Raw genomic sequence first — 22,096 nt, forward strand, 5'->3', positions numbered from 1 at the left:
TCTAACGCAACCGGCACATTTGCGCCGTGATTTGCTTGCTTTCCAGCCACTTCCGAAGGCGAAGAAATGGTGTGCACCGGTCTACGACATAAACTTGCGAAGGATTCCGCAGCACCTTTTAGGCGTTGGCGCATCAAATCGATGCAGACGAGGCGCCAACCACAGAAGGCCATTCATTCTTCACTACTGCCTTCGGCCAACGGCGCTGCGAGCTCGTCAGCGCCAAGATACTGGACGGGTTCGTCGGTCGTCCCTGGGAAAGAAAAGATAAAAACCGCAAATAAAACAACGAAAGAGAATGTAATGTGCGCCCAGGGTGCGTGGGCAGAGATGAGAAAGCCGTTTCGGAGGCGACCGCCGCGTTGGGGGGAGGGGGGGTCTTTTGTTGCTGTGCGCCGGGCAGCCGCCATGGCGCCACTTCGAGGCCGCCGCGCAGCCTCGGCGGATTGGGGGTTTCTGGGCGAAAGCGGCGATTTGCATGCATTTGTGCCAGCGGGCGTCCGCTCTTTTCGTTCGTTCGCCCCGGGACCAACAACAAGCAGATGGAGTATGTGTCCCGGCAGCCGCAGGGCACGCGGGGCCTTTTTTTTTGTTGTTGTTGTTCCCGCTGCCCGCGGCGGTCCCTCTTTGGACGGCGGCGCACGATCGCTCCATTCGCGGGGGTCTGTGAACGGACTTGGCCGGGGGATCTCGAGCGCCCTATTTGGATCGGAGGGAGGGAGCACTGTCCGAAGTCTGTTCTCGAGCTTACGGATCGATTCACGATGCAGGGCTTGGTCTTGGCCCACATATTCGTCACTGTATGTGCTGTAGCGTGCACGCGCAAATGGTAGATCGATAATTATGATTAAAGTATTTATTTAAGCACAGCTAGAGGGTGGTGTCCTTAGTCCGGGACTCTACTGGCGAAAGCTGCTGGGCTTGCTCGTTCGATAAGCTGACGTTGACGTTCGATCTAGACAGTGCAGTGTGCCTCCCACCCCTGCTTCGGTGACTTGGTTTTCTTGGCGGGCCCATGTCATCTGGTACAGGTCTGCCTTCTCCGCGCATAATTAGCATTTTTATTCGGCGGAATCTGGGTTGATGGCGGGTGGTGTATTAGGACCGTGGAATGTCCCAGTCTGTCGTCTACGGAGGTAAATCTGTTTTTTTTTTTTGCTGATGCTTTCGGCAGGCGGTGGACATGTCGGTCGTTCATATCTGCAGTGTTGTAGCATCTCATTGTATGTTGTGAGTGGATCGAACTTGTCCGATTCCTGCGTGCACCTGTCGAAGCCGCTGAGTTACAGCAGTCCAAAAGTTATAGCCAGGATGGGTCCTTCCAGCGCCCGAAGACGCTGCCCGCCTGCCGCGCAGCGGGACACGCTGCAGCACAGAAGAGGCTGGGGGAATCCCTTCTCACTTCGCAGGGCTCGAGCAGTTTCACCGTTGTCCGACGCGCGTCTACCGAAATCAGTGCGTCGGTTCGCGACTCTCTCTCGGGACGTGCAGAGGTGCCCACGGAATGTGACTGAAGCAACTCCCTCGCCCGGTAAACAACAGCAAGGCTCTGTCCGTTCACATGAAAGAGACGGCGCGACTTTCTTAATGTTCAGCAGCCCCTGTGGGCGGCGAATTGTTTCTTGGAATCGCAATTGTTTTCCAACACTCCACACGCTGGAATCGCATGGCATAAAGCCGAGCGTTGTATGCGACAAGCAGGTATGCGCCTTTGTTTCTCGGTCGTGTTTGGGACATCTTTCTCCCGGCGGACGGTTTTGCGCCAGTTCGTGCGTTTTCCAGCGCGTGGGTTCGACCGAACCGATTGACTCCCCTCCGTGCCGGCGCTTAATTGGCCTCGGCCGGAAGCGCATTGTCTTCAGCGTGCGTGTTTGTGTGCGCGCGCCGCGGGGCCACAAGGTGGTGGTGGTGGTGTGGGCGCCCGCGCGCACATCCAAGCATCGCCGGGCTCTCTCCACCCCATCCTGCTCTCTCCCGCTGGTGTGGACGTCGTCCTCCCGCGAAGTTGCTGCACCTTGACCGCCTCCTCGCGCGTGGTTCCCTTTCTCGGCAGTGTTTTCCCCCTCTTTGTCGTTATCGGCGCCTCTTCTTCTCCTCCTCCTCCATTGTTTCTGTCCTTGCACCGTCCCTCGTGCGGTTTCGTGCACTCGGCGCGCACCCCGTCTGCACCGCCTCGGCGCCATTAGCGTTGGCCTCATCATCATCTATCGCGGTATGCAAAGCGGGCAAAAAGGGTTGGTGGGAAGGGTGGGCGTGCGGTTTGGAGGTTAGTAAGTAATGCCCCCCTGTTGCTGCCCGCATCTCTCTGGACGTTGCATTGTTGTAGGTAGTACGTTTGCGGGTCGTGTTGGATTGCAGGTCCCGGCCTCGCGTCTCCGCTTCGCGCTCATCGCATTGTGGTCTGTTATTAATGGCCATTAATCCCTCTTTGTTGGGATCAGGTAGACGCAAAAGATGGGCATCGCCGATGGCCCGTAGCCACCGCGATCGAATGGCCCCCTACCTCTGGCGCATGTGGCAGCCGTGGCTGCAGGCGCGGGGTTGATTGGAAGGCGCTCTCAAAGGGCCCCTTGCTTGCCGCTCCGCTTTCTTGCCTTTTTCTTTCCGTTTCGGGTTAATCGCGAGGGACAGCCGCCTTCTCTGGCTGCCGTTAGCTGGGGCCCGTGCGACGGACGCCGTGTAGTTAGCCCAGATCTCCGACGTAGCCTGCGACGCTCGCGCCGTAAGGATATTTCAGACGCAAGACGCTCGGTGTTTTGTGATAGCAAAGTTTTCTCTTATATGGACAGCTCTGGCTGGGGCGACTCTGCCTATCAGCTCGTGTGGATGAAAAAGCACACATCCAAAGATGTCTGGCTCGCATTGCATTCTGCGATTGCCCGCGTACGCGGCAGACAGTTTGAAAAACGAAGGGACTCTCCGCAGCGCGTTGTGCTGCGCACGATGGCGAAAACTTTTTTTCTTTTCCTTTATCCCCCTCACGCTCTTTCGAAAGTTTGTTTTTCGTGCGCACGTGAGAGTGTCTGGCAGCCTTGAGACTGGCGTGTTTTTTCCCCCGGCGATGGCCGCGCCGTTGTGGCCTGTCCGCCAGTCTTTTAACTTTTTCGCCGCTCTTTCATTGAGAGCGTAATGCACTGGCGTGGAAATGGCTTCTGTCAAGCGCAGAACGATCCATACGCTCCCTCGAACGCCGTCGGAAAGAAGTTTGTGTGCACCGTGGTTTAGGCTTACCGGAAGAAAATACAAAACATGCGCTTCATTGGCAGCTGAGTTATTTCTTTATTGCTACCGCAGGTTTGTTGACGTATTGGTGATGAACCGCAGCGGTGATGATGATGTTGATGCGGATGATGAATCCGCATGCGAGGAGGATGCTCGCACCACAAGGCCACCGCTTCGGTGCTTATTGAAGCGCGCTTTTATTGAAGGCATTTTTGTCCTGTGTAACGCTTACGTGGCAGCCACGATGACAAGCGTGTGCATTTCTTCGGCCTTGGAGTGTGGCTTCGTCTCTTCTCCTTTGGAGGCGTAGTCCCCTTGCGGCATGCACGCCAGCCGGCCGCCCCTGCTATCTCCCATTCCTTTTCGACTCGCCTTGCTTTCGCGAGAACATCACGCGGACTGCGTGTTTTGCCGACAGGTCTGATTTCTCGGTTTGGCGTGACAATCGGCGGCCGCGTGTTGCAATGCGAAGCCACGAAGTTTGCTTTCATTTTTTTTTGTTGTAGTGAAGGTTTCTTTTCTTTTTTTAACTTTTTCGCGTGCTCTATTACATTTTGGACTCGCGCTGCCGGCTGTCGTCATTTTTCCGCGCTCGTTTGGCGCCGTTGCGTTACGCAATTCCTTTCTCTGGAAGTTTGATGGCTGTAACGCGTTTGACGTCGTTTGCCTCCCGCGTTTCTACACTTGTTCTGTGCTCAGATGACGCGCGACCGAAAACGGCTCCTCTCCTCGCACAGTGTGACGTCATCTTTTTCTCGATGGCTCAGTTGCTGCGGAGGATGGGCATTGCAGCTCGTAAATTACGCGCACGGGGAACGAAGCAGCCCCACATTGGTTGGTTATGCTGAAGTTCCGCTCGTGTGCTCTTCGGCGCTCAATCACCCATTCCCGGGAGAGCCGTACGACGTGAGGCGAGCACGTGCTACCCGTGTTACGCCCGGTGGGCAGCGCCGGCTGCTGGCAGAGCCTCTGCCTGGCCTCCCGCAGGTTCGTCTTCTCGTCCTTCTTGGAGCCTTTCCCATCGTCTCCCGCTGCCAAGGTTCCGCAGCGCGAGGCAGCCGCCAGCCGTGACGCGTCGTGGCATTTGGCGCCCCCCGGCTCTATAATTCCTCGCTCTCCTCGGGGCGACCCTGGCGTGAAACTGGCCCAACTTCTGACATCTCGTCACGCGCATAATGATGGGTGAGGGAGGACGCACCGTGGATGGCACTGGCGTCTTCGTGGAAGACGGCGGCGCTGGCCGTTGCGCAACTCCAGGAAGGCGCCAGCCGGATCGCCCCCGCGGGCAGACCCGGACATGGCCGCCGATTGGCCCAGTCTGCGCGGCGCCGCGCCACGGCGGGCACGCTGCCGGCCGAGGTCACTGCTGCTTGAAGGGCGGCCCCCTCGATTCCCGCCCCTCGACCGTTGGGTCTTTGCTTCGCCCGCGCACCGGACCCGCTCTTTGTTCGGTTCCCCGATTTCGCAGTCCGGTGTGCCGCTATTCCTGTGGTTTGCTCGACGCCCGCCTTCTCTCTCTCTCTCGTGGTAAACGGGAGAGGAGGATTGGGGGATGGGAAGGTATCCCTCAACCCTTTCTTGCTTTTGTTTATTCCTCACACGCGCAACACCCAGCGAGACCCTCTCCAACCTCCCTTTCCCCTCCCTCCCATCGCTATTATTTGTGGCTCACGGTACAGTGCCCGCTGGGTCCGCGTTTGCACCCAGCAGCGGCAATTTGGCATGCGGGTGTCCTGGACCTAAAATAACGCATCCCCCCCCCTTTTTTTGTGCTACTTCGGTGCAACGGTCGATGTCCGAGCGTTGGTATGCGGGAATGAGCTCGTGGAGCACTACGCTGAGGGATTTACGAGAAAGATGGGAATCAACGCGTGCACATCCTAATTACTTAAACCCATGTTCGATGCAACTTGCGCTCATGCACTGGTAATGATGAGGTGTGCCACGGGAACGTGCGGATAGACGACGTCGGGTAGGATAGACGTCGATCGCTTCAGCATTTTAATTTGCCCTCTGCAGCATCGCTTCGCAGTACTACGACGCGGCGCAGTTTGTGCAGAGTTGTTGGTGAAATAATTAGTGCTCTCGTGCGCTTCATCGCAACTCCTATCCTTTCCTTCATTTAAGATTTTTTTTTTTTGCAAGCATGCAAGCAGGGGCTTAGTATAGCGGATGTATGTGGGGGCTCATGTGTGAATAGAGTGGCTCGATAATTATACGCCCGTGCCGAAGCGTGGCTTGCAGTGGGTGTCTTCTCTTCGTTATCGCTTTCCCATTCTTCGGTGATGGTGGGAACGATGACCATTCTTAGTGCAGCTGCAACCCATCTTGATTTAAAAAAAAAGAAACTGCTTTCATTGCATTGCTGCGTATGCTTGAATGTACTGTACCACGGATAGGGCTTCAACGCGGAGGGCCGTATCGGTTGGACAGTGCTACGTGCTGGACTACACAGCCGGCCTGCTCGAGCAAACGCGTACACATTCCCAGATTGTGCGATAAGATTGTCGCTGGTTGTCATTTATTTGGCATGAGTTTCCATATACCGCAAAACAAAGATGGGAGGAGGCACAAGCGCTAAACTTCACTGAAACCTTGCCCCTTCGTTGTGTAGCGCTGTGAAACCTCATGTCAATTACCAACGAGCCCGAATCTTCATCTTCTAAGTCATTTATTTGTTTTCCAGACGCAAGCTTGCAAGAAATTCAAAAAATGAATGCTTTTTTTTTGGGGGGGGGGGGGGGGGGGGAGATGCGGGGACGAATGGTTGAGTGTGGAAGAAAATAGTCTACCGAGGTTAGGACAGTGGTCGCCGTTCTCTTTGTTTCTACAGTGCCAAGCGTGCACTTTTTGCTTTCTGCGTACACTTTTTGTTTGGCACGATGTCTGTCATTGATCGATAATGATCTCGAGTTCGAACTTGGAACTGTTTTGCGCGAGCAAGCCGCTTGATATTGCACCCGGTTCGAGTTGTACATGGGCGGCAGGTGTGCTAATTTTCTTTCTTAATTTTCTTTGCAGTACTGCAATGGAGGAGACTTGGCCGAGTATCTTCTAGGTGAGTTCCAACTACATTTCTATGCGGGTCAGAACGCGAAAAATTCCAGATATTTTTTCTCGCTTCTTCCTTTCCAAGATAATTTTTATGACAGCTAACACCTCGAAGTATTTATTAGGTAACTTAGCTATGATGCCAGGAAATCATTGAATGACTGAGCTTGCAAACTGACTGACCTGACGTGCTTGCAGCCTTAGTCTGTAATATTATAAGTGGCTTCATAAAATATGGGCATCATCCCGTTACTTTGTGAAACTATCACACAGATTGGCAGCGCAGCTCGCTTCGGAAGCAAATCACTAAATGATACCTGCCCCTGGGTCGCATACCGAGGTTCATTCCCCCCTGCATGGCTATCCTGTGAATAGCGACGTTTTTTTTTTTTTTTGCACGTCGCCCCCGTAGACAGTGTGCCTGCCTATACTCCCACTAACGTGATGAAAAATTAACGCTTGATGCATTTAGTTCTTACGTAACGGTGTCATAGTGTATAATGTAAGCAGAAAAACTCTGTAGTCGATACACTGCAATGTGGTGCTTTCGTCACTGTTCGTAGAGCACATATCAGTGTGAGCTGTTGCGAGCAGTCATAGCAAAGCCACGATGGATGTTACCCGGTTTGAACGCTTTCTCCGAGCCTTCGTAGTCTACCGGAGTGAAGCCGATTTTTCTTTACGCCGATATCGGGGAGAATCCGTCGTTAGTGAGGAGAAATGAGCGTTTTAATCAAGGCGGTTATCGCGCACTAACACCCACCCATTTGGGCGATTTGTGCGTATTGAGATAAACAAACAAATAAATAAATACGCCTGCAAAAGAAGGTCACATTTCGGAGGTGGCCGCTGTCCGGAATTTCCCGTCTACGAAGAAAACTTTCTTTCGGGTGGAAGTTTTCATGCCAACTGCGACGATTTTAAGGGACCTGCGTGGTTTATCTACGGTGCGCACAGATAGGCCACCTCCCTGCGGAGGGAGGTTTGAGCGCGCCGCAGTTGGTGCCGCAGCGTGCGTGTGGCGACGACTGGTTGGGGGTCTTCGGCTCGCGCTGAGCTCGAACCCGCGGTGGCCACCTGCACACCGTAGAAACCACGGCACGAACTTTTTCAGCTGCGCAGGTTTAGCCGTTGTGAAAAAAAAAAAAAAAAAGTTGCGTGAAGTGCCTGCAAAACCGGTTTTGCTCGGCAGCTTTGCTAGTGCCGCTCCCTTGAAACACAGTGATGGCGCATAGTTCCCGATTATCATGACCTTGATTTATAAAAATGCACGCTGCTTTTCCGACAGCGTGACTCAGGCTACATAGGCGCAGTCAGGTAGCGACCCTCATTCACCCGCACGCTTGAGACCTTCGCCGTTTCGATAATTTTTCTTAGCCGTTGCTTTATATTTGGGAGATAGACTTCATATGGACCGTAACTGCGGATGCGTTCCCGGGTTCGGCCGATGCGAAGTTACAGCCAGGAGCTGAGATTACCTGGTGAAAGCAAGTTATCGAAGCGGTGAAGGCATTGCGGGTGACACTTATGTCAATGTAGCATCTGTCTCGTTATCGGAAAATGAGAGCGTGTTTTCAGAATCAGCTGAGGTCATCAATTAGGAAAGTAATGTTTCCTCGATGTGGTTTGCTTTTTTCGTACTTTTGCTTTTTGCCGGCGCTTGCATGTATGCGTACCCATTAGCGGCGAAAAAAGAAGTGAGCGTTCTCTCGCTAGCCCTGTGCCTGTTTCGAACATTTCTACAAGTTCGGTTGCCCTGTACAACAAGTCTCGGCAAAAAAAAAAAAAACAGTGCTTTTGTTCTAACTTACGCCGTCTGCTTCGACTGTGGAGAATGAAAGACCGGAAGGATTACTTTCTTACGATAAAAAGTTGCCTACTGTCCCCGGCCTTTGATTTGGTCTTTCACACATCTCTATAACACCTCAAAGGGGGCAGATCCTAACTGATGCTAGTTGGCGACTTGTCTATTTCTCATATTTTAGGGGCACTAACAAAACTTTGGCTTTTGAATGTGTGTGCATTAGCTAGCGTACTATGGAAGTAGATTTTCCCTTTAATTATTCGCTCATGATTTTGACATTAAAGGGTTAATTTGCGAAAGAGGTCAGGCCAAGAAGACGTCCGTGACAGTATTATACGCGTGACCGTACGGCGGCGCAGTGTTCGCTGCGTCACGTGCCAGTTTCGGTGTCGGACGTCGCGAGGACGCGTACGACGGTGCATTAAGCCCGGGATACATGGAGCGTTTTTTCCGACGATGTTCGCGCGGCAGAAAACGTCGCGGCGGCGCGACGCCCGGCCGGAGATACATGGAGCGAAAAAGCGGCAGCCCGCCGCCGCGTATCTCTCAGCGCGAAAGCAATATGATCAACAAGTGGCAAATACCATTGAGCGAGGAGCTCTTTGAGAGCAGCGACGCTGACTCCTTATTCAGAATAACGAAATTGTTCATTTAGACACCACTGTACTGATTGCAGCACGCGTGCATAGATATCTACAAGGTTTTGCGCGCTCGAATGCATGCGGTCGCGTACCTTTCGATGCCCGCTCAGCCGTGGCTACCATCGGCTGCGGTTTTCTTCGGCACCTTCGCTTCAGGGAGGAAAAGCGGGCATTTCGATCCAAGATTCGGTCCTGTTCTCCAAAAAAAAGTGACATTTCATGTCTCGTGTAGCGTTTATTTTCACGATAACAACATTTTCGTGCAATAAACACAGCAGAGCTCGTCGGCCATGGCGGCCATGTTGGCGGCGGAGGCGGCCAAACCGGAAGAGCGGGCTTTCTGCGCTGCTATTGGCTTGCTCCGTCTGCCGCTTCCGGTCTCGCCGGACGCCGCGCGTCAATATCTGGCGGGGCCAGATCGGCGGCGGGCGTCGGGCGAAAATCGCCCAAAAAACGCTCCATGTATCCCGGGCTTTAAGTGGCTTCGGGAACTTTTGCAGCAGGTGGTACGCGCAGCAAGTCTCCGAGTACAGTAGCCTTTTGTTGAACATTTACTTAGTAACGTTTCACTGCGGATTTTTCGGGATTCTGCGAACGTCACTGTACCCCACTGACAGCTGTCCAATCTGGACGTCGTGTTTGTGTCGCGGAACACCAGGTATTTTCCTTCGTGGGTGGGGGAGGGGGTGTGTAGCTTTAAGTCGATCGCTCGGCGTTTATTCTTTTTTTATGCCTCCCCTTCGCTGAAAAGACGGAAAACAAAAGGTTACATAAATGCCTGGATACAGTTTGCGCGGAAGATAACCTCAAAAGCAGTCCATTTTTATCCCGCTAATGCCGAGCGGTTTGTGGTGCAACTGGCAGCTCGAGCGATCGGCCGGCGCCGATTTCTTGCTTCATCGATTGCACGTACGTTAAACACCGCAGCCGCATTGGAGAAAGCCCTGCGTTTTATTATTTCTTTCAAGATCCCTCATAGGCCGTGCAGATGATATTACAGAGGGAAGTGAGCGGCTACAACATAGCACTGCACAAGAACAGTGCACAACAGGTTATTTAAAGTAATCGCTAACACATGTAGACAAATTTTTTTAAGGTTTAAAACGGATACAGACTATGCAATAGTGTAACAAGTATGTAGTGCGCATTAAAGATTATAGGGTGAAAAAGAAAACTATATAGGCGGTATCACAAGGTTGAGATTGTTTAGAAACAGTCACAGCAGCACTTATGATAAAAACCAGCGACAACGCAATCAGCGACAAAGATAAGGAAAGTATAACCCGCTCAAGGCCGCCTTCGCCGCATAGATTGCATGTTTGCAGCACTACGGAAGGTAGAGCTCTCTCGTCCAATCAGGGCTGCAGAAACGCAGAAAATAGTCCCTCGAATATTTGAGGAGTGTATGACTATTAATCAAAACAATAAGCATTGCAACTAAAAACATGATTTGGACAGGTATATTTAAATGGTAGGGAGTGTTTCAATCACTGGTGAAATTACCAGACAAAGCCCGTACGGACACAGCTCTGCGGAGGCCTGCTGCGAGGTAGTGATGCGTCGCCACTTTCCAACATGGCGTCGGACGAGTCTGTTGTGTCTCCTGTGTGCTCTACACCGACAGTGCGCTGTTTCCCCAAGCAGGCGAAGCAGGTGGCTTTAAATGTTCTTGAAGCGCTTCGCGTCGAGTGCGGGGGCAGTTGGAGTACAAATGCGCTCATCAAGAGGACGGCAAAACTCACGCAGGTGAGCGAGCGAACGCTTTACAAGTGGACAACGGAGACGTTGAACGCGGGCCGAGTGTTGTCACCGAAGAAGCGTGCTGGCGGAAGAGGCCGCGAGCGGACGAAGAAGCTGGACGATTTTGACCTGAGCGTGTTGCGAAGGGTGGTACACACCTTTTTCCAGAGAGGGGAAATTCCAACTATCGCGAAGGTGGTTGCGCATTTCGAAGAGGACGAAACGCTACCGACCGTGTCCGCAGCGACAATGCAGAGGATGTTGAAGCAACTTGGCTTCCGATATAAGAAGCGCTCTCGGAATGCGATGTTAATCGAAGCGACGCACATTGTGCAGTGTCGCCGCCGGTACCTGCGCCAGATAGCGGAGCTGCGACGCCAGGGTAGGCCTATTTTCTTCACCGACGAAACGTGGGTTAACGCCGGCCACACGCGAAGTCGAGTGTGGACTGACTGCACCATCCAATCTGCACACCAAGCGCATCGATCCGGACTGTCGACTGGTCTACAATACCCCAGTGGCAAAGGTGGCAGGCTTATTGTGACGCATTGCGGTAGTGAGCAAGGTTTTGTCGAAGGCGCAGCGGAAGTTTTCCGAGCGAAGAAAAACTCGGGCGATTACCACGAGGAAATGAACGGGGAACACTACGAAAACTGGTTCTCCAGGAGACTTCTCCCACTACTACCACCCGGCAGCGTTATAGTGATGGACAACGCGCCATATCATTCTGTGAAGCAGGATAAAGTGCCGCGGATGAGTAGCCTCAAAAAGGACATACAGGCTTGGCTGTCCGGAAAAGGTATCGCGTGGAGCAGCGGCATGGTGAAGGCCGAGCTCATGCAGCTTGTCAGCAATGTGAACACAGGTGGGGAGCAATACCGTGTCGACTGCATTGCTAAAGCTGCTGGCCATCTCGTTGTGCGCCTGCCACCGTACCACTGCCAACTGAACCCGATAGAGCTTGTCTGGAGCGACGTCAAGGGTTTCGTGGCCAGCCAAAACAAGACGTTTAAGCTCCAAGACGTCGAGCCTCTGGTTTGGCAAGGCATCACGCAAGTGACTATTGAGAAATTGAAGAATTACGTGCAGCATATTATCAGTGAGGAAGATGTGATGAGAAAACTGGACCACATCATCGACGATGTTGTTGACCAGGGACCGGCCATTGTTGTCAACCTGGAGGACGACACAACCAGCAGTGCTGAATTCAGTTGTTATGAGGACGATGAGATGATCGAACCCGTTTAACGTGCGTTGCCTCTCGCGCGCACATGGGCTTGTTTTGCATTTCGCCACCATCGACACTCGGCTGCCTCGGCACGCTGGAGTAAATAAATTTATATGCACATGACACGATTACTGAAATTTACTGCGACGCGACAACAGAGGAACTGATGAGAACAGTACCCTGGTTGTCTCACATATATCGGTGGACACCCGAACCGCGCAGTAAAGGAAGGGATAAGGAGGGAGGGAAAGAAGAAAGACAATATCTCGGTGGACACCCGAACCGCATCGTAAAGGAAGAGATAAAGGAGAGAAAGAAGCGAGAGAAAACTGAAAATTGAAAGTTGGATTTTGAGGAAAGGCGCGGCGCTGCGCGGTGGAACACCTGTGGCTCGGTGCTACTATAAATAGAGGTAGAAAGAAGCCACCTGGACATCAGGTGGATCGAGCCACAGGCGCGTAGGAACACACTAATGTAGTGCGCGCCATCCTGATTGGACGAGAGAGCTGTACCTTTCGTAGTGCTGCAAACATCTTGCGAGACGGAGTATATGCAATTGCAAGCATGCAGTGCGGGGAAACACGGCGCGTTCTGCGCACACGCCTTATATATTTGCCGTTGCGTATGTATAAGCTGTACGGCGGCCTCGCGTTTTGAGTTTCTTGGCCAGCGCCAAAGCTTTCCGAGAAAGGCGCGCGCGCGTTTATCCGTGCCAATGCACTTTCTCCCTGAACCTTCGAAGCAGTATAACCGGCGTCCAGCTTGCGCGCTATCTGGGCAAATCATAATTGACACGCCGCCGCTTATGTATGTCCTCGCCCCGACAGCAGGGCACCCCGTGCGGCGGCCGCCGCCGGCTGCAATGCTGGAGGTTGGCATAACCCCGCTGTCCGGAGGAGGGAAAAAGAAATAAAATAAAAAGGGAGGGAGGGAGAACGGGTTTCCCGCGCAACGGGATCGCCTTATTTTGCCTGCCTTGCGCATTACCCGCTCCCAACTCTGGCCGAGGAGGAGGAGGAGGAGGGTAGGGTTACGGAACGCTTTGTTTGCCTCGCGCAGCAAGAAATTACCGCCTCGGGCGTCGCCTCGCTTTGCGCGCCGCCGCTTTTATTCCCACCGCGTCGTGCGGGCCTCTCCTGATGTGTTGGCGTCCTTGGTGGCGTGCGGTTCACTCTGCTGTGCCGCCGCGGTGGACAGTGATTGCTCTGTGTGGGTCGCTGTGTGCTGCTCGCACGTGCCGCGAGCGTTTAATTGCCAAGTCCGGGACCCCGCGTGCATCTGTGCGTCCCCGCTTGTTGCTGTCGCCCAACGACCTGCGCTGTGGGGGTACGGTTCCTCGCGGGCAGACACAGACGCAGCGCCTTTTACCCCTCTCAGGCTGAGCGGTTAAAGTGGCAGAGCCTATCGTGATCCAGGGTGGTACTGATTGTGCCCCTAGGGACTCTACACGTGCGTACCCTGGAGGACACCTTCAACCATTACAGGCGCAAGAAAAATGTTCATTAGCGTCACCCATTTCGTGGTACTTGACCCTTGGTTCTGCTCTCAAAGAGTGCTTTGTGTGAGCTTAATTGCTACTCGGTGGTTTTGAACAGGGCATTTTTTTGGCCTGGTTTTCACTGATCCCCGCTTCTAAATGCAAACCTGTCTGGCCTGCGTAAGACACTCTAACTGTCAGGCTTTGCTTCAAACTCTAGTACGCCACTGATCCGAAGATGCTGTGCCATCCACTGTAGGCGCTTGCTGTCCTCAGTAATGATAAGTTTGTGCCTTCAGAAACTGCAGCCCGGAAGACATTTGACAGTGATGGAAGTAACCACAACGAAAGCTATGGTTTTCTAATGCGGCTTTTTTTTATATTTAACATGATCCTTTAATTGCATCTTGTCAGCAGTGAGTTGCAGATTTTTATCTACACAACACCTCGAGCGCTGCTCAGCTGCCATTAACCATTTGTTATGCGGTTATCATTTTTCCTTGTAGGCACCTGCTGTGCATAGCGTGAGAAATAGCGGCACTGGGTAGGGGGAAATGAGCCAGGGGGTCACTCTTGGGAGGCTTAAGGGCTTCTCTTGAGAGCTCTCTGGACACACTGCACATTGCAAGGCTGTCCTCTCAAACAAGGAACACAGTGGTGAAACATTTTCTTTTTTAAATCTCCTTGCATAAGGAACAGGGCTATAAACAAATTCACTTTTCACGGTAGAGAGATCAGTATCCCCTAAACGGTGTAGTGCGCTCTGAGCAAGGTGCAAGCAAACAATATTTTTTCTTGGGCTCTGTAATGTGGGGGTAACAGCTAGGCCAGTAAGGATGCATTATTTTTCTGGAAAAGTGAGCACGAATGAGCCCTTGCAAAATGTTCAGTGTGCAGTGTGCATACTGCCTTAACAATGTTTGTAAGGGAGCTATGAAGCCAAGAGTAAGGGGCGCCATGGCGACTTTCTCCTCTGAATATGTGCCTGCTCCTTTACGTGCTACTGGTGCCTTGCAGTGAGAGACTTTCATCCTTATTTGATATATGATGCTGTCTCGAGTTGGAGCTTTCTTGGCTGTCAAGTTCATGTGGCAGCCTCCAGTAAATACTCTGCTCATGGTTACGTAAAGCGCAATTTTTTTCCTCCACTTTTCTTGTTTCGTTCACTAATCGCAGAAAAGGGCACGCTGAGTGAGAATACCATCCGTCTTTTCCTGAGGCAAATTGGTGAGTTTTGCTGGAGGCAATTGTTGCCTTGTTTTCACCATTCCTTTCACCATTCCCATGTGCCTCAACACAGAATTGTCGCATAAAATTTAGCTGCTTACTTTATAGACAACTCATATTATGAATAATTCTCTTGTCACTTTAGGCGTGTGGAGATTAGGGTTCGTGCAGTTACCTGTTTGGAGACTCTGCTTAGTTTTGATTAAACTAAGAGCATTGGCCACGAAATTTGTGCGCTCTGCCTTAATAATTAGGTATATTTGGTCTAGTTTGAGAGTTGAGCTTTTCGGGAAGGTGAAGGTCTGAGGTCACTCATTGTTTGCTAGGAAAACCCACTGAAAACAATGTTCAGTCAAGGTGCGACATCAGGCCATATATTTTGTAGAGTTCAACTGCATTCTGCTCCATTCACCTGCATGAGGTGCCCTAGCTGGCTGTTAACCTTAACTGTGCTAGCGGTAGAAGTGCCACCCAGCTCAAGCATGTCATTTAGTTGCCGTATTTGTACCGCATGATTTTTTTTTTTCTTGTGCTCCCACCTTTGCGGTACTGCTTAGCTTCGGTACATACAGATTCTAATTGATGTTGAGCTCTATGGGCGGCTGTTATGCTTTAAGCCAATCTCTTTGTACCGTTTAGCATTGATGCTTGAGGCCTCAGAAGGCAGGCAGGGGATCACAGTGCTGTTAACTGAAGCATTCAGTCACATATATCTTGAACACTCCCCATTAGAAGTGCTTGCTGTAACACATTGATCCCTACGAGCTTGGGAGTAAGATAGAATTAAGTGCATGAGTATATGGAGAGGTTGGAAATGGCACGCTTTAGCATAAGTGTGGCTTTAAAGCAGAAAAAAGAATCTTGTGCCAGGTTATGCCTACCAAAACACAGCTTGGGTTCTTGTGTGGAAGAGTAGCAGTGTTTGTAGCCATGCCGTGCTCTGATTTAACTCGGTCTGCGCTGCCTTCTCAGCTGGCGCCATGCGAGCCCTGAATGCCAGATGCATCGTCCACCGAGACCTGAAACCACAGAACATCCTGCTGTGCCATGGTCGGCCCAAGCCAGCCCCTGCAGACATCACGCTTAAGATCGCCGACTTTGGCTTTGCACGTTTCCTCCAGGACGGAGTCATGGCAGCCACGCTCTGTGGATCGCCCATGTACATGGTGCGTACCCTTTCCTCTTTCAGAGAGAGCATGTGCATCGTACCAGCGGTGGGGTGCCAGGGGGTGCAAGGTGTAAGCGCACTCCACAACACACTGATGTGAACGGAGAACCTCTCCTTGAAACCGCTGGCCTGCCGCCTCTCAGTGCGCAGAACCAGGGCTAACAATTCGGAATCATCAAATGTCACCTATTTTAGTAGCATTGGTGAGAACGAACTTGTGGTTCATTGAGATGAAAATGGCAGGAGCATCACGGGCTTCTTGCTGTGCACATGCGAACTTCCCTATAGGCGAATGAATGCTATAGGCGAATGCCTGTGGCATAGCCCGAAATTTTGTTCAAGGGGGGCTCATGTCGCAGCGCGGCCTCCTCTTTATAGAATTTGTAGAGGGATCACATACATTAATCATATTTGCATTGCCATTGCCAATGCTATTGTATATTAGATGCTGCAAACAAATTCTTGAGCCCTACGCACTGTCAAGGCAAGTAAAATATGTATTCTTCATAAAGTATATATTGGTATGTCCCAGAAACTGTGGCAGAAATAACTGATATCAATGCTTCCATCTTTTTTTGTCATTTAGTAAGTAAAGAAAATGTCTCGTGCATTTTAGAACTATATCAGTTGGAAACCAGCAATGTAGTGCATGTCCCTGATATGAATAATCAAGTTGAGGACAAATATTTTAACGAATATTTGTCATTCAAGAATCTTGTTTACAATTTTTGTACATATGCAACGGTCAGGAAAAATATCTCAGTGACGCTGTCCTTTGTTCCAATGTATTGCGCGGGCGCATCTGTCACCGGTCGAATATTGTAATTGCACCGAAATTATAGTCGCAACGGAGAGCACACATAAAAAGCAGGAGTTCTGCAAGATATACTTTAGAAATGCTAAGATACAATAGAATATCACAAATGCGAAGATACAGCTTGAGAAAGGACAAAAAAGCTTCGCCGGAAGCAAAATTCACTGCATGTATACACAAGACATGGCAAGAAGATATTTAAATGTACGTATATTCTCTGATAAATCTATGTACCTAAGTTAAAGTTGCTCTATATAATATGTCAAACAAGCCAAATAAACATGTTGTGCGATCACAGGTAGTAACCTTTAAGCATAGAAAGACAGACTATCCTGCAAGAATAAAACTATGATCGCAGAGATCCTGATCTGTATTTGGGCCACGCTGCAGTCGCGACAGCACCATATGGATAGAATAATAGAGGAACAATGCAGAAATCAATACGAAAATGTGCATTTTAGCTGCCTGCAAAGTGGCAACAACCGTTGTGAACAGAAAATTAAGGAACGGTATTGGTCTGGTTCAAAAAAGAAGTAAAAACAGGTAGCTAAAAAAAAAAAAGGAAAGATAAGGACAAACAAAAGCTACAGATGATGCCACAAATTGACCTACCCATTATCCGAGAGTGTTTGTTGGGTAACGCTATGTGGGCCCCGCTTTCAACCCCGCTTTCAGCGAGCAAGGTCAGTCAAATTGGTTATTGATGTCCTCGAAATTTTTGTATTCACATGGTAACTTTGATCATGACGCCAACTGTTACAATAAATGGCAAAAATTTCTGCCGTTTTCAAGGCTAATGAATAGTCGTACGTTTTCCTAATTGCACGTTTATGGACCTGAAGGAACTGAGCTTTTTACTTGCATTGATTTTGCTGCTTCGCTATGTAAAGGACAAAATTTATAAGAAATTTATATCCATCTATGCACTCCGTAGATTCCGCAGCCGCCATGAGATGCTGCGACAAGCCTGCTCGTCATCGAAACTCCCTTGAAACTTTGTGCTGGGATGGGGCTCCTTGCATTACGTGACTCCAAGTTCATGGGCGTTCATTGCCACGAAATCTAGCCCGAGTTTGCAATGTTCGCGCCGAAATGTCTTTTCGAGCATGAAAAAGACATTGTAGACAAAATCCAGCATGATTCCTAGCACCGGTGGTTGTTTTGGTTGGCGGTGCATAACAGTGTGAAAAAATTTCAAGGAGGGCTGAAGCCCCATAAGCCACTCCCCTGGCTACGCCCCTGGCGAAAGCACTTGCCATTTTGCCCAAGAACCAAAGTCCGTGGGGCCCCGTGCTGTGTGTTGTTATAGAGCCATGTTGCGATAGACTTGCGGTTCTCTGTCTCTCGTGTGCAGGCCCCGGAGGTGATTATGTCACTCCAGTATGACGCCAAGGCCGACCTCTGGAGCATCGGCACCATCGTGTTCCAGTGCCTGACGGGAACTGCGCCCTTCAAGGTACGCGATCACTACATGCGGACGTCTCAGTAAAAGGGTAGTTGGCAGCAGTGATGCCGTCGCCTGCAATGCTGACGTACCCATTTGCAGTAGATAAAAATAATGTGGTTTCATGCGCTTCTGGACACCAGGGCCTGTATTCCAACTTGCGTCCCTTTTGGAAACATCGATCCCTTTTGGTATCACCCGATCGACTGAACCAGCTGAAGTGGCGTTTTGGCCTGTCACTGAAAGAATCGTTCTTGAAAGGAATTCAGATTAAAATACGGACACCAGTTATGCACGAACAGCATGATGATGTCGCAAACTGCATAAAGAAGGCTCAGTGTTGGATGGCTAAACTGACTGTAAGTGATAACTCCAATCATTATTTCTCAGAAATGATGAAAACAATCTTGAAATGTCTTCATTTCACGAATAGAGGGTGAGTATCATGACATCACAAGTGCTAGGCTGCCGTAGGAAGCACCCCTGAAGGTTGCCCTTCTACCTTAAACATGAACCTTGCGTTCATGTTGGCGTTCCTCTAGTGGTACTAAATGTTGGTTACACCGTGTGCAACAAAAGACTCTTAATGCCTTTATTAGGGTCAGCTTCAGTTGAATTGCAAAGAGCACCATATTCAGTGTCATCACAGGGCACTTGGGCAAGTGTAACTCTGTTTACATGGCATTGCAAACCTCTCACGGCATTGCAAACCTCTCAATGGTGTGCTCAGTCCTTGATTTGCTCCCATATATATGTGCCAGCATCTCAGACTAGCGGTCATTAGCAGTACAATCTCTGACAGCACCGCTCCCCACTTAACATCACAGAACTTGGCAGACAGCGTGTGTCAGAAATTCACTTGTGCCGCTTTTCCATGCGTGTTTAAAAACAAATGAGAATATGTTCCAAGGTACATATGTGTGGATACTTCGTGAAAAATATCTTTGCATGTACAGAGACTAAACTGCAGGAGTATGGCCTGGAAGCTTGGGTCAGCATTTCTTTGTGTGCACAGTCATCAGTGACCTTTTTGGTCAACAGAATTCCCTTTTTTTTTTTCCTTCCAGGCGCAGACACCCCAGGCTTTGAAGCAATTCTATGAAAAAGCAACTAACCTAGCTCCCAGGTAAGATGATAACGCTGGCATGTATGTGATGCATGCTTTTGTGTGGGTATCTAAAAGATTTTTCCTACCTAAGGGACGTCAGCAGAGCAGCATGATAAACACACTTTATCATGCCGCTCTCTGCATGGGCTCTGTGTCTTACAGCGCAGTGTTGGCATTATTCTAGTGTATCATATTGATATGGATAAAGGTGAAAGGACAACGGTTTGGACCATGTGACGTTGGAGATGCGACAAAAACATAAGGCGTGCCTTCTCCTCCTCTAGGATCCCATCAGGAACATCTCGTGAACTCCATGACCTTCTGAGCAGGCTATTGAAAAAGAATGCGAAGGACAGAATGGACTTTGGTATGATGCTCCTCTTTGATTTTTGTGCCTTAGCTGTGTACTGCTGTTGATTGTCATCCCCTGATCTTAAGTATGGGTTTACCTTGTCATTCTTGTTCCTTTCTTGCAGATGGGTTTTTCTCTCATCCATTCTTGAAGAGGGTGGCTAAACTGAGTGAGTGCCCACAGTCTGCCTTGCTTCTTTCTGTGTGTACGTGTGCATGCGTGCATGTATGCGCATGTTTTTAAATTTCCTTTGTGGTCTGCAGGTAGATAATGGTTACTGGTTGATTAATATTTCTCTGGGCATGCTTCTTAACCTCGCATCTATGCAGCTTGCTAACATTTGAAATGCCTACAAACAATGGAAGTGAATTTGCACATTGGAAAACAGAAGAAACTTAAGTGCCCAGAAATAAAAGAAAATGAGCAGGTCGTGAGGGCAGCTATTACAGACTGGCAGCAAGATTCATGATGTCAGACAAAACTTTGAACTAAGGCATAGCTAGCAAAATACGCGGGAGCGGACTGAACGCTGATGGAAGATGATGAGGGTGGTTATTGGCAGTGCCTCTAATTAGTGGTGCTTTTCTATGTGCGTTGCAGGCTCTCCCATGCCCGTGCCATCGAGGCGGTCTGCATCTCCTCCTGATGTGGGCGTAGGAGCAGTGGCGCCCACTGCCACAGTTTGGGGTTCTCCCATGTCGGGACAGCTGCCCCCTTCTCCGCAGGGCTGGTGCGGGGAGGACTTGGGGGGCTCGGGGGCAACGCAGGCAGCTGCCCTCAAGAGTGCCTCGTCCTCCTCCTCCCCTGAAGACCAGGTGAGAGCCTTATGTATGCCTCTTACCCTCTCACGCCGCCGCGGTGGCTCAGTGATTGTGGTGCTCGGCTGCTGACCCGAAAGACGTGGGTTCGATCCCGGCCGCCTTGGTTGCATTTAGATGGAGGCAAAATGCTAGAGGCCCTGTACTGTGCGATGTCACTGCACGTTAAAGAACCCTAGGTGGTCGAAATTATCTGGAGCCCTCTGCTGTGGCGTCCCTCATTGCCCAAGTCAATTTGGGACGTTAAACCGCATAAAACCAAAACAAATCTCCTCCTCTTGGGTGGTGTGCCAAGGCTGTGGAGCGAGAATGTACCAAAGAAGCTCCACTCTATATTAGTGCAGCCTCGTAGTGTTGCAAATATTCAGGCTTCTTGGAGTCAGCTGGAAAGACAACTATGCTCACACGCATGAAAGTTTTTTCCGCAAGGAGTCTAAAGGTCTTGAGCACATGCGCTCATATTGAAGTGTGCGGGAAGTTTGTACTTCAACTGCAGCCATGGCATTACGCTGTGCAAGGGCTTCCTTCTTCCACAGTCTTCGAAGTGTTGTTACATGACCATGTGTTCTTGCTTGCACGAGTGGGAAACTTACATATTCTGCTCTGTACCGTGCTGATAGGCGCACACACCTATTGCTGTGTAAGAAAGCAGTGTTAAGGAGAGAGAACTCCAGGACGAAAAGGCAGATGCTGCAATGTGTCCTCTATTGTGAATATAATTTTTTTTTACGCAGTGGTTGTGCCTGAAAATTCAAACTGACTTGCCTAAAAGCTAATTTCTCCTTGCCAGTCACTTTGACTATCGTCCTATGTCTACCTTTCTTCTTGTCCATCGTTTTTTGCACTGTTTTAGCATCATAACTATCATCAAATGCTTAACAGTCTTTTAAGAATCTGGAGATCACTCTCCACCTACAAATTCTTTCAAGTCGTTAAACTTAATTTTCTGCTTTATTTAAGATGTTGATCCCCCTGTGCCTATGTGTCTTTTCTGCCCCAAAGCGACTTTTGACAGTCTGTTCTGTTCAATTTCTACAGGACTTCGTCATTGTGCCAGCTTCGATTGCAGAAGACCAGCAAAGTAAGTCTGCAAGGCAGTCTCGAAACCTACTTTTGGTAGCGCCCATAAATGTTTGTTGTGCTGTTGTATTGTTCACCATTCCTCTTGGAATGTGTGAGCTGTACACGTCGCTATTGATAGCTAAAATTAAATTTAGCTCCTCTTTATCCTGCTACGAATGTTTTTTCATGCTCAATGTGGACAGCACACTAATGTGCTTTGATTAGCTTTTCATGAGGTTCTCAATGGTTGGGATGAGGAAGGCATGAAGGAATCCAATCATGTTCAGTGGCCTTCGTGTTTTGTTGTACTTGATGTCTAGATGCACCTCAAAATCTAGTAGATGTTAAGACAGAATGATGAAAGCACTGAGGCATTGTGGTCATGAAAACCCAAGTGCACAAATCAAGGCAGAGACTGAATAGTTGCTTGTAATCACACAATGTGGAGCTGGTGCTAGTTCATAAAACTAATTTTTTGTAAGTTTAGTTATTGACTGGGCAGCTTTCCTGCACTGGCCATCTATGAATCAGTCTTGCATAGTACTTAACTTTTTGAATCTAACCTTGGAATCATTACAGTGCCATAATTATGACATGAAGTGTGTAATGCTTTGCCCTTTCCATATGTCTAGTGTAGCCTTGACAGAGTACATTGCTATCTAGATGGGCATGTAAGAGGAGAAGTTAGCCTTGACATAATGCCTGGGTGACTGTGGGAGCTCCCATTTCATTTGGCGTATGCGTCCTTAAATATGCGCCAGAATATTTTTCTTTTCATAGTAATGCCCATCATACAGTATCCATAGTAGATTGTTCCAACCGTGGCAGTCGCATTTCGATGGAGGCGAAATGCCAGAAACCCATGTACTGTGCGATGTCAGTGCATGTTAAAGAACCCCAGGTTGTCGAAATGATCCACTGCCGTTCATTGCTCTTTCTT

The 22,096-nt window shown here is 49.9% G+C and overlaps 1 protein-coding gene across 2 annotated transcripts in view; it reads left to right on the forward strand.

The window, feature by feature from the left end:
* Atg1 (serine/threonine-protein kinase unc-51-like protein Atg1) overlaps positions 1 to 22,096 on the forward strand; it is a 139,076-nt gene that overhangs the window by 95,077 nt on the left and 21,903 nt on the right. The window contains exons 5-13 of one of the 2 annotated variants that reach the window (XM_077655073.1): positions 6,244 to 6,280; positions 14,340 to 14,390; positions 15,363 to 15,556; positions 17,727 to 17,828; positions 18,884 to 18,942; positions 19,209 to 19,291; positions 19,401 to 19,445; positions 19,877 to 20,091; positions 21,133 to 21,175. In XM_077655073.1, the coding sequence (XP_077511199.1) occupies positions 6,244 to 6,280; positions 14,340 to 14,390; positions 15,363 to 15,556; positions 17,727 to 17,828; positions 18,884 to 18,942; positions 19,209 to 19,291; positions 19,401 to 19,445; positions 19,877 to 20,091; positions 21,133 to 21,175 (829 nt within the window). The remainder of the gene's footprint in view (positions 1 to 6,243; positions 6,281 to 14,339; positions 14,391 to 15,362; positions 15,557 to 17,726; positions 17,829 to 18,883; positions 18,943 to 19,208; positions 19,292 to 19,400; positions 19,446 to 19,876; positions 20,092 to 21,132; positions 21,176 to 22,096) is intronic. The other variant, XM_077655074.1, reaches the window with a different exon arrangement.

Source organism: Amblyomma americanum, chromosome 2 (assembly GCF_052857255.1).
Source record: "Amblyomma americanum isolate KBUSLIRL-KWMA chromosome 2, ASM5285725v1, whole genome shotgun sequence".
Classification (NCBI taxonomy): domain Eukaryota; kingdom Metazoa; phylum Arthropoda; class Arachnida; order Ixodida; family Ixodidae; genus Amblyomma; species Amblyomma americanum.